The sequence below is a fragment of the Elephantulus edwardii genome, unplaced genomic scaffold, assembly GCF_000299155.1.
Source record: "Elephantulus edwardii isolate Elephantulus edwardi_28Jun2011 unplaced genomic scaffold, EleEdw1.0 scaffold00326, whole genome shotgun sequence".
Taxonomy (NCBI): domain Eukaryota; kingdom Metazoa; phylum Chordata; class Mammalia; order Macroscelidea; family Macroscelididae; genus Elephantulus; species Elephantulus edwardii.
The window spans coordinates 1718858-1732674 of NW_006400076.1; the positions used below are offsets into that span (position 1 = coordinate 1718858).

Below are 13817 nucleotides of genomic sequence, written 5' to 3' on the forward strand. Positions count from 1 at the left end.
TTGGAGAGGGACATCATGCTTAGAAGGGTGGAGGGACAGAGAAAGATCATTGATGAGATGGATGGATTCAGTGACTGGAGTAACGAGGTTGTGTCAGACAGTAAAGCTGGCACAGGATAGAGCAGGTCTCCGGGCTATTGTACACAGGGTCGTTATGAGTCATAAGCAACTTGATGGCACATAGCAACAACAACAACAACAACTCATATATTCCTTTTAAACAGTTCTTTCCCGCATCTGTTTCGATGCAGTGTTCACTATTTATCCCCTTTTCTTAGTTTCTCAGTTCTGTTTTATAATAGTGGCATTATGCAGTATTTGTCCTTTTGTGACTGAGATCTTTCACTTAGCATATATGATTAGGTATTATTTGCATGACAACTGTCCAGAATAAGAGGTGCATAGCAAATTGGACTGGTGGGCAGAGGGGGGAGAGGGAGGAAATTGTGCAACAAGGAAAGCATCTTTTTAAAAAAGAAAAGCGAACTATGGGGGGTTAGGGAGGAAAATGTACAATAACGAATAAATGGAAATCAAAGTTTTCTGTAAACTTTCATTGAAGCATTAATAAAAAAAAAACAAACAAACAACAAAAACCCAAACCCAAAAAATATTTTCCACTCTGAAAATCTGATATTTAATACGTTATTGTTGTGTACCACTGAGTCAGAAATGACCCACAGCAGACCTTCTAGGAGGTCTTCAGAAGCAGTTTGTCTTGCAGGAGGAGATTACCCATCTTTCTCCATTGGAGCAGCTGGTGGATTTGAACTGCTTGCAAACCTTTTAAACTACCAGTACAACTCCTTACCATAATGAAACAATTTCATAGATAGAAGTATTATTTCATTATAACAATAATAATAATAATCTTTCTCCAGATTATGTGTTACCCAGAGCCCTATAGTTTATTTTCTACACACAGCTCCTTTTGGTTACTGGAAATCCTAATAACAGAAAAGATTCCTATGATTGTTCAGATGAAGGTTTCGCAATCAAAATTAAAATTAAAAACAAAGTTGGTCTAGATCAAAAGTTTTCCTTGCTTTCCAATTTCCAACAATGACTCATTGCCCTCAGCCCTAAAGGCTGCATTTATATGGGTAAAATGGAAACATATTCTTCTATGAAGTATGCAAGGCTGTCTATAAATATTGTGTTTTTCAGGTTTGACAGACTTCAAAAAGGTAGTTAAAAAATTCATGAGGCTATTCTTATGTACATGCAGATTTTTTTAGACAAATTCACATGTACAAATAGGGTAGTCACATTTTAAGGGCATCTTGAAAAATCTAGCTGAAGGCTATCTGAATATGCATTGTAAAAGACAAACTAGAAATTTACATAAACATTTGCCCTGCTTATTTCAAGAAGCCTTGGTGACAGTAATTACGAAGCTTGGCCATGGGCAGGAAGGTCGGTAAAGTGAACCCACCACCTGCTCCCCAGGACAAAGACAGGGCAGCTGCTTCTACAAAGACCTGCACTCTTGGGAACTCTGAGACAGTCCACTTCTTGGGAGGAGGCTTTGGCATTTAATTAAAAGAGATAATTTACATATGGTCACTCTTAAAACAGGTGATCATCAACAATATACACAGCTGAATATATATGGTCAGGGAAGATTTTAGTGTCATAAATTGGTATAAAAAATTTATTTTATGGTGATTAAGGTAACATTCCCCACACATTCAAATTGCTCCTACCAGCCACGTGTTAGATGACACAGTATTTCTTTACCTCCTCTGAGTCAAGAAGAACTATGATCAGAGATCTCAGTATTAAGTGGCTAGTAATAGACAGAAAGTAAGAGATATTAAAAGGAAGTGGGATACTAATGATGGGATAGTCATTGTACCAAAAAGGAATTGGTGGACACAGAAGAATTTCATGAAATAACTTATGAGCAAGAGCCTGTGGTGATGAAAAAGGAACTTCAAGCTGCTCTGAAAAGAACTGGCAAAAAATAAGACCCCAGGAATTGATGGCATACTGATGACTGACATATTTTAACAAACAGATGCTGCCCTGGATGTGCTCAAGTTGTGCCAAGAAATTTGGAGGACAACCACTATGCCTACTGACTGGAAGAGATCTGTATTTGTTCCCATTCCAAAAAAGGCAGTCAGACAGAGTGTGGAAATTATCAAACAATATCCTTGATATCACATGCAAGTAAGATTCTGCTGAAGATTATAAAAAAAAATGACTGAACAGAGAGCTGCCTGAAATGCATTTAGAAGAGGCTGTGGCACTAGGGATATCATAACTAGGGATATCATAACCAGGGATATCATTCCAAAAAAGGCAGTCAGACAGAATGTGGAAATTATCAAACAATATCCTTGATATCACATGCAAGTAAGATTCTGCTGAAGATTATAAAAAAAATGACTGAACAGAGAGCTGCCTGAAATGCATTTAGAAGAGGCTGTGGCACTAGGGATATCATTAACTAATGTCAGATGGATCTTGGCTGAAAGCAGAGAGTACCAGAGGAATGTCTATCTGTGTTCAATGACTATGCAAAGGCATTTGACTGTGTGGATCACAACAAACTGTGACTAACTCTGAGAAGAATGGGAATTCCAGAACACTTGATTGTACTTATGCAAAACTTTTACTTGGACCAGGAGGCAGTCATCAGAACAGAGCAAGGAAACACTCTATCATTCAAAATTGGGTGGATGTGCACCAAGGATGTGTCCTATCTCTGTATCTTTTCAATCTATATGTGGAACAGATTATCTGGGAGGCTGGGCTCTATGAGGGGAAGTGTGGCATCAGGATTGGAAGAAGACTCATCAACAATCCGCGTTATGCAGATGACACAACCCTACTTGCTGAAACTGAGGAGGACCTGAAGTGCTTGCTGCAGAAGGTCAGGGACTACAACCTTCAATATGGATTGAAGCTCAACATCAAGAAAACAAAGATTCTCACCACTGGGCCAATTGGCAGCATCATGATGGATCATGAAGAGATTGAGATTGTTGACAGCTTCAGTTTGCTTGGCTCTACAATCAACACTCTTAGTATCAGCAGCAAGGAAATTAAAAGACAAATTGCATTGGGAAAGTCGGCTGTTAGAGACCTCTCCAAGGTACTGAGGAACAATGTCAGTCTGGAGACTAAGGTGTGCCTGATACAGGCCATGGTCTTTGCACTTACTTGCTATGCATCAGAGAGTTGGACAATGACCAGGGATGATAGAAGTAGAGTTAATGCCTTTGAGCTTTGGTGCTGGAGAAGAGTACTGAATATACCATGGACTGCCAAGTTTGTTCTGGAAAGGGTGAAGCCAGGCTGCTCCTTGGAGGCAAGGATTCTCAAATTCTGTCTCACATACTATGGACATGTTGCAAAGTGGGATCAGTCCTTGGAGAGGGACGTCATGCTTGGGAGGATGGAGGGATAGTGCAGGAGAGAAAGACCCTCGATGCGATGGATTGATTCCATCACTGGGGTAATGAGGATACACAATATTGTTGAAGACAGTTAGAGTGGCAAGGGATAAAGCAAGGTTTAGGGCTGTTGTACACAGGGTCACTAAGAGTCACAAGCAATTTGACAGCACATAATAACAACGAATGACTCCTAGATAGTCATTCAGAGAACGACACCTGATGGCCTGCTAGGGGACTTTTAAGACCTGAAGCCCAGTCTATCATGGTCTTTCCTCTTATGATAGCGGTTAGATGACAAGAGTGCATCTTAGAGGCAAGGATGGTGAAGCTTCATCTCATCATATACTTGGGATGTGTGGTTAGGAGAGGCTATTTCGTGGAAAGGGAGGAACATCACACTTGGAAAGATGGAAGGTCAACAAAAAGAGAGGAAGATCCCCAAAGTGACTGCAGCAACGAGAACAAACATACCAGAGATGATAAATATGGCACTGGACAGGACAGGGTTCAGATCTGTTGTTCATGGGGTTGTTATGAGTCATACTCGAATAGAATGCACCTAATGACAACATGCCTTTATGCTTTGAGTTCAGCCAGAATAGTGAAGGAGACAGTGCTTCAAAGAAAGCCCTGTAGCAGTGAACCTCACAAATGTGGCTTGCATCCCTCGCATTTCTCTGTTGAAAAACATTGAAGAATGCAGGCTCAATAAACAGGAGGATAAAGAATCAGAGTTATGATATGGTTTGTAATTCTTATTAAGTTAAAACCTTGGGGATCTCTGGTGCTCAGTGGTAAGAAGTTGTGCTGACAACCCAAAGGTATGCGGTTGAATCCAACAGCTGCTTCATGGGAGAAAGAGGGACAATTTCCTCCCATGTGATTTAATGCCTTTAAAAATCCACTGGAGCGTCAGCTATGACTAGGTTCTGACTTACTGGTACTCAGCAACAATAACTATTTCATTTGGGTCAAGTTCTCACTCCATGCCTATTTAAAACTCTCTCCTATGCACCTCTCAAATAGCACAGTAACTTTAGGATAAACTTTCAAACTACATCACAATTACATATTTAAAGAAAATGTAAATGAATTTAAATTTTAAATTATTTAAATCCAATTATGGACTTAAACAAGCCTGGAAAGAAGAGCAGCACCCACTTCCGAAATGGCTTGCCTCCCGAAACTATGCACGAACAGTGCTCAGGCCTTTCATTCATAGGGTTGCTATGAGTCGTCTACGACTTGACGGCACCAAACAACAACATGGACTTAAATGAAATTCTAACCAAGATGGCATCACTAGCAAGCAAAGCTAGTAATTAAGTATATCAAGGAAAAGGAAAAAAGTACAGTTCCACAGAAAAGACATATAAGAGTTATTAACCTCTTAAGCCTCTGAGAGCACTCAGAAATTTCTTTCAGAATAATTAAAAAAAAAATCGTGTCATCAACTATCTGATTACATCTATTTTTTTCCTGACACTTTTTGAAAAATTTAAAATGAAAAAGTTATTTATTTTGGTCTGAATTGTTACTACCGTAGCAGAAGGTTTTTTTTCATTATGAATGTATTATTCTGTAATTTTGTATACCAAGTATTTTCTGTAGCTTAGTCTCAATACTGCGCAGATTCCACAGGAAAATTATTTCTCTGTTCAAAAAAAGCCATTTATAAACACATTCTTCAACTGCTGTCCTAATGTGGGCACTTACAGTAACAGTACTAACCATTTCCTCTGGTGCAGCAGGGGCTCCTGGGCCTGTAATAAGAGGAATGGAAGCAGGAGTATGAATGGAAGCAGCAGAAGCGGTCCCAGCCGAGGTAATGGAAACAGCAGAAGGGACAGCTGTAGCGTTGGCCGTTCCGCCTGTCGCCATTGTTGCTGGCGTTGGAGGCCGTGGTGGTGGTGGAGCCACTGAAGACATCAGAGGAGCCGAAGAGTCCACATGAGCAGAAGGTTCTCTCACCTGAACACCAGGCCCATAGTCTTCTCTCCTACTATTTGTCATGTCCATCCCTAGAAATCAAAGTACATTAGAAATCTTTCTAAAGCTACTGTAATTCTCAAAGTAATGAAATTATTTAAGAGGTAAAATTTTGTCCTAATAAAGTGGTAGATATTTGTCATATGCTAAAAATAATGTTCAAGTAATAAAGTGTGTCAGATTCAGTGGAACAGATGTAGATGAGCAAATAACTGAAGATTTTAGACCAATTCCCTCAGTATGGAAAAAGTGAATGATTTGCTCTTAATGTAAAAGATATAAATAAATGATATAACTTAGCTGAGGTGTCAGTAAGATAAAATGATATCAGCACCACTACAATAGTATAGTCACACTTGAGCTTGAGGATTTATGTTCTTATGCATTAATTTATATAACTACACTGACGAAAGGGAGCTCTGGTCACCTGGTTGTAAGAAGCTGTGCTACAATCCTAAAGGCCTGTGGTTCAAATCTACTGTAGCTCCATGAGGGAAAGATGGGTAATCTCCCATGCAATTTACAGCTTCTGAAAAAAAAAATCCCACCAAACACCAAAACCCCAAAATAACACTGGAGAGTCAGCTGAGTCCGTTCTGACTTGATGGCAATGAATTTGGAGTCTGAGTTAGCTGGTACTCCCCTGCCCAGTTATAAAGCTCTTTCTATTCTGATGGCTTAATGGTGAGGAGCTGCACTGTCAACGCAAAGGAATATGGTTCAGTGCACCAAATGCTCTGTGGAAGAAAAAAGGGTAATTGCCTCTATGTGATTTAGCACCTCTGAAAGCACACTGAAGGTCAGCCATGAGTCAGTTCCAGTTTGACAGTACATGACAACAACAGCAACAACAACAACATTATGCCTAAACAGAAAATGATTTAAGAAAACTGTTGGCTATAACACTTGAAGGATACTTTTATTGCCATGTTCTGCATTCCTTATCACTGATTCATTTCATTGCTGCTGTTTTATCAGTGGGACTCAGTGACCCTCCACTTGGATTCTAAGGATGTAAAATCGAATCAGAAAGAGATTGTCTTATCTTTCTCCTGAGGAACTGCTTGTAGATGCAGACTGATGGAGAGGTTCAGGCTTTGGGTTAGCAGGGAACTCACAACAGACTACACCGCCCATGCTCCCCACCTTATTTACAGAAATTTCTAATTTATAATATTGAAGGTACTGTACAAGAGGAGATGTAGATGTATTAGCAGAGAATCAGGACGAGTAAAACCATTAAATACTTGTTCTGTTCTAGTAAGACAATTACATTAGAAGCTATATTATAAAAACTGATTTCATGGAAGAAGCCAGAGTAATTTTTTTTATGTGAGAATTAAAATTTTTAAAAACTACTATTATTAAAATTACACAAAAACCTAAACATTGTGGAAAAAATTCAGCATTAGAATACACTGGATTTTTGCTTTCTGTTGCGTTATCAACACCACTGCTAGTGTGTCTTGCTCCCGCCACCTGATAACCCACTGGTGTGATAAACAAAGCACTAGGCCACTCAAAGAAGCTGGGTTGCCAGATCCTGGCATGAGCTCCTGATGACAGAGACATAAAAGCAACAGGAGCAAACAAGTCATGGTGTCAAATCAGCAGAATGTTACTGCCTCCAAATTTTGTTACAGATATTTACCTACACTAAGATATATAACCATATATGAATTTAAAATTTATGACAGCAAATCTGTTGAAATTGTAACATAGTCTTTGGTTGATTCATAAGTAGGTTATGAGGAGCAAACGTCTTGTAACTGAAATGTAAGAAGATACAATAATAAAAAAATAATTTGTCCTTTACGTAAAACTTAGTTTCTTTTCCAAGTAGATTATTTAACTTATCAACTTGGTATATATAATTTGTGAGTAATCAGAATTGAAAAAAAGACTATCATTAGCAGTTGTTGCTGTTGTTTACTGCGGATTTGGAACTGACCCAGTTTACCTTCCAGTAGGTTTTCAGAGGCAGTAAACTGCACGGCAAGAGACTGCCCATCTAGATCTCATGGTGCAGCTGGTGGATTTGAACTGTGTTCCTTTGGTTGGCAGGACAACTCTTTACCACTAAGCCACCAGAGCTCAAACAAACTTAAAGAGAATATCATTTACTGAAGAAAATCAATCACTCATTTGGGTATCAGCAAAATAAACTACCCAGCCTGGACAGTCTTGTTTTTACCTTGCATGTAGCCACATGACACAACTATTTCAGACAAAGATTTGCTTTAAACGCTCTACTGTTCACAACAAGCATAATTTAAATAATATTTTCTGATATTTTTAAATGAATATGACAAACACATAGGAGTTTTTCACTAGATTGAAATCATCTCACTGATGCCAAAAAAGAAAACTTGTGCAATGGTAAATCCTAAAGTGGATTTAATATTGCCAAAAAAACTTCATGTAATTGAGTGAAACCTGGGAGACCAACTAGAGTAATCATATTATGACTCTCATCTCACATGTTAAAGTATATTTTGTCTTTTTAAAGTGTTTTTAAGTATGTTTCATTGCATCCTCAACAAGAATCTTCTATGAAGCTAATAAGAAAGGTTTGTTATTATCTTTGCTCAGAGAAGTAAATTAAGATGCAAGAGGAAAACAGACTCTGGTGTAAAGTGGTACAGAAGGGTTCTAGGCACGTGCTCTTCTAAGCCATGCTGATGGACCTATTTCACAAACCGCTCAGCTCCCCGCCAATGAAGGGCCTGTCTGGAAAGAAATTATTTTACTTGAGCTCTGTGGCATAGTCTGCAGTGAGCTGGACTGCTAACCTAGAGGTCTCATGCATCCTTTGGGTGGTTTGAATCTATCAGCTACTCCAAGGAAGAAATATGGGTGGTCTCCTCCAATTACCTGTAAATCCTCAGAAACCTGAGGGAGGGTCACTATGGGTTGGTACCAACTCCATGGCAGTGAGCCAAGTTGACTATATAAACTAAAACCAAACTCTCTGCTGTTGAGTCAATTCTGACTGAAAGGAACCTTCCAGTGGATTTCCAAGGCTGAAGATCTTTACAGTAGAAGATTGTCTATCTTTCTCCCAGGAGTGGCTGGTAGATATGAACTGCCAACCTTTTGGTTAGCAGCTCGATATGTTACCCTCTGCACCACTAAGGACCATTTTGACTGGTGTAGATAGGCTTCTATCTATATCTGTAAAAAATGAGTTTTAGTTGAGTTCTCTCTTAAATATGGACTTTGAAGATAAGAAATATCTGTTATTGCAGACCATCAAGTTGGAACTGACTTATAGCTGACCCTCCAGCAGATGTTCAGAGGCAAGTAAATCACTTGAGAAGAGACTGCCTATCCTTCTCCCACAGAACAGCTAGTGGATTCAAACTGTGTGCCTTTAAATTGACAGTGCAACTCCTTACCACTAGGTCACTAGAGCTTCCTAAGAAATATTTAACCAATAATAAAATAGAAGGAAACTGGACATTGGCTCCTTTCTGCTCACAGGTCAGTGAGAGATCTGCATCTCCATCACCTCCTCCCGGCTATGCCAGCTCCTCAGACTGGGCAGAGCCCTGAAGAGAGTTCTGCCCACTGCCCCTTGGACTGGAAATGTTGAACCCTGTCTTCTGCCACCACATTGGTCCCTTTATGCCCACAGATTAAGGCTCTCAGAAAAAAAAATCACTAATATCCAAAACCCTGTCAAGACATCACTTGCTACTAGTACAAGAATGAACTGAAGAATTTGCCACTGAACTATCTCATAAAGTAGAGACGAGAGGCACTGTGGCCTTGACCACTGCTGTCTAGCTATATCTTGTGGGATTTCTATGGTCAAGCAGAAGAGGTCAAGTGGAGCCGTGGTTTCTCGAGGGCAAAAGTTATGCTGGTTTGGGAAAACAAGAAGTGAGCACCAATATACAGGTAGGTCCTTCATATAACACTGCCATACCCTGGGACATTATTTATTTACAACAACCTAACATCTACTATGCATCAGAGAGTTGGACAATGACTAAGGAGGACAGAAGGAGAATTGATGCCTTTGAGGTCTGGTGCTGGAGAAGAGTATTGAGGGTGCCATGGACTGCTAGGAAAACAGATTCATCCTGGAAAGGGTTAAACCAGGCGCCTCCTTGGAGGCAAGGATTCGGAGATTCTGTCTAACATACTTTGGACATGTTGAAAGGAAGGACCGGTCCTTGGAGAGGGACAGCGCAGGAGAGGAAGGCCCTCTATGAAGTGGATTGATTCAGTGACTGGGGTAATCGGGATGGATGTATCAGAGACGGTGCGACTGGCACAGGACAGAGCAGAGTTTAGGGCTGCTGTACATAGGGTTGCTATGAGTCACAAGCGACTCGATGGCACATAACAACAATATCTACTAAGAAAAGACTCACAATAATGTCAAGACATAGGCAGTCTGCATCATCATGAAAAAACAAAATAAGCCGTCAGTCATCATGGAAAAAAACAAAATAACCCTTCTCTTAAAAAAAAAAAAGCAGATCCAATGAATATCTCAGGTAGAGAAAATGAGAAGAAAGATATTGATGTGAAATTATTTAAACAGTTACAGAAGAAGATGAAAATGATGGAAGAAACAATGGAAGCCATTAAGAGACCTCATAGACAACAATCCTAAGAAACATATTGATAAGAAGCAACTTGACAAGCTATGGAAGAAAATACAAAAGATAATGAATAGTACAGATAAAGAGATTTCTGTTGTTATGTGTTGTCAAGTTGCTTGTGACTCATAGCAACCCTATCTATATACAATAGCCCTGAAACCTGCTCTATCCTGTGTCAACCTTATTGTCTCTGACACACCTATCCTCATTACCCCAGTCACTGAATCAATCCATCTCATCGAGGGTCTTCCTCTCTTGAACTGTCCCTCCACCATTCCAAGCATGATGTCCCTTCTCCAAGGACTGGTCCCTCTTTGCAACAAACCCAAAGTATGTCAGAAGAAGTCTCACAATCCTTACCTCCAAGGAGCAGCCTGGTTTCACCCTCTCCATGATGAAACTGTTTGTTCTCCTGGCAGTCCATGGTATATTCAATATTCTTCTTCAGCATCACAGCTCAAAGGCATCAGTTTCTTTCTATCATCCCTATTCACTGTCTAGCTTTCTGACACATAGCAAGCATTTGCAAAAACTATGGTTTGGATCAGGTGCACCCACCTTAGTCTTGAGACTAACGTCATTGCTCTTCAGTACTCTAGAGAGGTCCCTGACTTTTCCAAGGAAATTCGTTTTTTGATTTCCTGGCTGGTACCAAGAGTGTTGATTGTGGAGGCAAGCAAACTGAACCTGTTAACAATCTCAATCTCTTCACATCATTTATCATGATGCTTCCAATCGGCCCAGTCGTGAGAATCTTTTGTTTTCTTATGTTGAGCTTCAATTCATATCAAAGGCTGCAGTCCTTGACCTTCTGTAGCAGGCACTTCAGGTCCTCCTCAGTTTCAGCAAGCATGGTTGAGTCGTCTGCATAATGCAGATAGTTGATGAGTCTTCCTCCAATCCTGAAGCCACATTTCTCCTCATAGAGCCCAGCCTCCTGGATCTGTTCTGCATATAGATTGAAAAGGTATGGAGACAGGACACATCCCTGGTGCACACCCTTCCCAATTTTGAACCATGTAGTGTCTCCTTGCTCTGTTCTGACAACTGCCTCCTGGTTCAGGTATAGGTTTTGCATAGCACAATCAAATGTTCTGGGATTCCCATTCAACTCAGGGTTAGCCAAAGTTTGTTGTGATACACACAATAAAATACCTTTGCATAGTTAATGAAACACAGCCACTTCTCTGGTACTCTCTGATTTCAGTCAAGATCCATCTAACATTAGCTATAATATTCCTAGTACCATGGCTTCTTCTAAATCCAGCCTGTACATTTGGTAGGTCTCTGTTGATGTACTGTTCCAGTCATTTCTGGATAATTCTCAGCAGAATCTTGCTTGCACATGATATTAATGACACTGTTCCATAATTTCTGCACTTTTGACTCTGTTGGGTCACCCTTCTTTGGAATGGGAACAAATATAGATCTCTTCTGGTTAGTTGGCCAGGTGGTTGTCCTCCAGATTTCTTAGTACAACTTGGTGAGTGCATCCAGGGTAGTGTCTGCTTGTTGAAATATGCTAATTGGTATGCTGTCAATTCCTGGGGCCTTGTTTTTTGCCAGTTCTTTCAGAGCAGCTTGGACTTCTTCCTTCATCACCACAGACTCTTGCTCATAAAATTCTTCTGTGTCAGCCAATCCCTTTGGGCACAGTGCTTCTGTATACTCCTTCTATCTTCTTTTAATGCTTCCTAGATCATTTTATATTCTACCAAAGCAACATTAAGTATTGCAACTTGAGGCTTGAATTTGTTCTTCAATTCCCACAGCTTAAGAAATGCTGAGCGAGTTTGGCCCTTTTGATTTTCAGACTCCAGCTCTTTGTACATTTCATTATAATACTTTGCTTTGTCTTCCCATGCTGCCCTTTGTACAAGAACTTAAAAAATTATCACAAGACAGATAGGGTACAGACAACACAGTCCTGGAAACAACAGAAAAGCATGAAAATGCAATCCAAAATATTAATACTGAAATGGCAGAAGTATCCAACATGCTGTTGGCCGAAAAAGTTGAATGGAAGAGCTGGAAAACAGTCAGTGAGATGGAAGACAAGAGCCTCACTGAAAACACACTAGAAGAAAAATCAGAGATGAGATGTAAAGGAAATGAAGAAAATATTATAATCATGTGGATGACAGCAAAAGGAACAATGTATGTATGATTGGAATTCCAAAACATGAGAGTGACCAGGAAGTCAGTGAGAAAATTGTGGAAGAAGTACTAGAAGAAAACTTCTCAGGTATTATGAAGAATGAGGGAATTCGCATTTAAGAAGCACAGTGAACACTAAATAGACTAGACCCCAAAGAAAAACATCAGGACATATCATAGTCTGCTGCAATAACAAAGTCATGTGGCTCAAATCCACCAAATGCTCTGTTGGAGAAGGAGGGGTAATCTCCTCCTTTGCCACCTGAATCTGATTCAACAGTACACAACAAGAGAAAAAAAAGATGTATCATAGTCAAATTTTCCAAATTAAAAGATAAGGATAGAATATTAAAAGCAGTGAGAGAAAAAGAGTTACTTACAAAGGGAAAATAATTACATTAAGTTCTCATTTCTCAGTGGAAACTATGCGAGCTAGTAGACAACAGGATGGCATATACAGAAAGTTGAAAGAAAATAACTGCCAGCCAAGGATCCTATACCCAGAAAAACTTTCCATCAAATATGAAGAATAAAATTAGATCCTTTGCAAAAAAGGAGCTTCATGAATATATGAAAATAAGATCAAAACTACAAGAAATTTTAAATGCAGTGCTTCACACTGAGACACCAAAAGAAAGTGGATGGACAATAGTATCCAGAAACAACAGAAAAAGAAACAAAGCAAAATAGCAATGGTAAAACTTGGCCTGACAATAATTACACTTAATGTAAATGGACTAAATTAACCAATCGAGAAAAAGAGTAGTAAAATGGATAAAAAACCCCAAAGACCATCAATATGTTGCCTACAAAAGACACATCTAAAAAATGAAGAGAAGGACTCAAAATTAAAGGAAAAAATATACAAAGTAAATGGCAACCTCAAAAAAAGCAAGAGTGGCAACACTAATCTCTAGTAAAATAGATTTCAGAAGGAAACCTCCATAAAAAATAAGTAAGGGCACATACTGATTAAAGGCATAATAGATTAAGATGTAACTCTGGTCAATATTTACGCACCAAATGATAGATCTGCAAGATACATAAAACAATGGTTAACAGAATTGAATAAAGAAATAGACAGCACCAAAATATAGTGTTGGGGAACTTCGACACACCACTATCACCAAAGGATAGGTCAACTCAATTAACAAAGATAAGAAGAGCTAAACTATATAATCAGTCATTTTGATATTGTGGATGTATTCAGGGTAATGCACTCAACAAAAACTAAATTCACTTTCTTCTCACGCGCACATGGCACAGTCTTTAGAACTGGTCACATATTAGGACACAAAACAAGCCTCAACAACCAAAAAATATTGAAATAATACAAAGTATCTTCTCAGATCACAATGCCATAAAACTAGAAATTATAAATATAGAAATAATACAAAGCATCTTCTTAGTCCACAATGCTACAAAACTAGAAATCAATAACAAGAGGATAAAGGATAAAAAAAAAACCCATACACTTGGGAGCTGAACAACACCTTGATTGAACATGATTGGGTTATAGAATAAATTGTTGTTGTTGTTATGTGCCGTCAACTCGTTTGCGACTCATACCAATCCTATGCACAACAGCCCTAAACCCTGCTCTCTCCTGCGCCAACCGCACTGTCTCTGACACACCCATCCAGATTAC

General features: G+C 39.3%; 1 protein-coding gene across 1 annotated transcript in view; it reads right to left on the bottom strand.

Moving 5' to 3' along the window:
- The window catches only part of POC5 (POC5 centriolar protein), a gene marked incomplete at its 5' end in the record, with an annotated part of 72484 nt that overhangs the window by 8727 nt on the left and 49940 nt on the right, over positions 1-13817 (bottom strand). The window contains one exon of the mRNA XM_006901434.1: positions 5139-5428. Within this exon, the coding sequence (XP_006901496.1) occupies positions 5139-5428 (290 nt within the window). The remainder of the gene's footprint in view (positions 1-5138; positions 5429-13817) is intronic.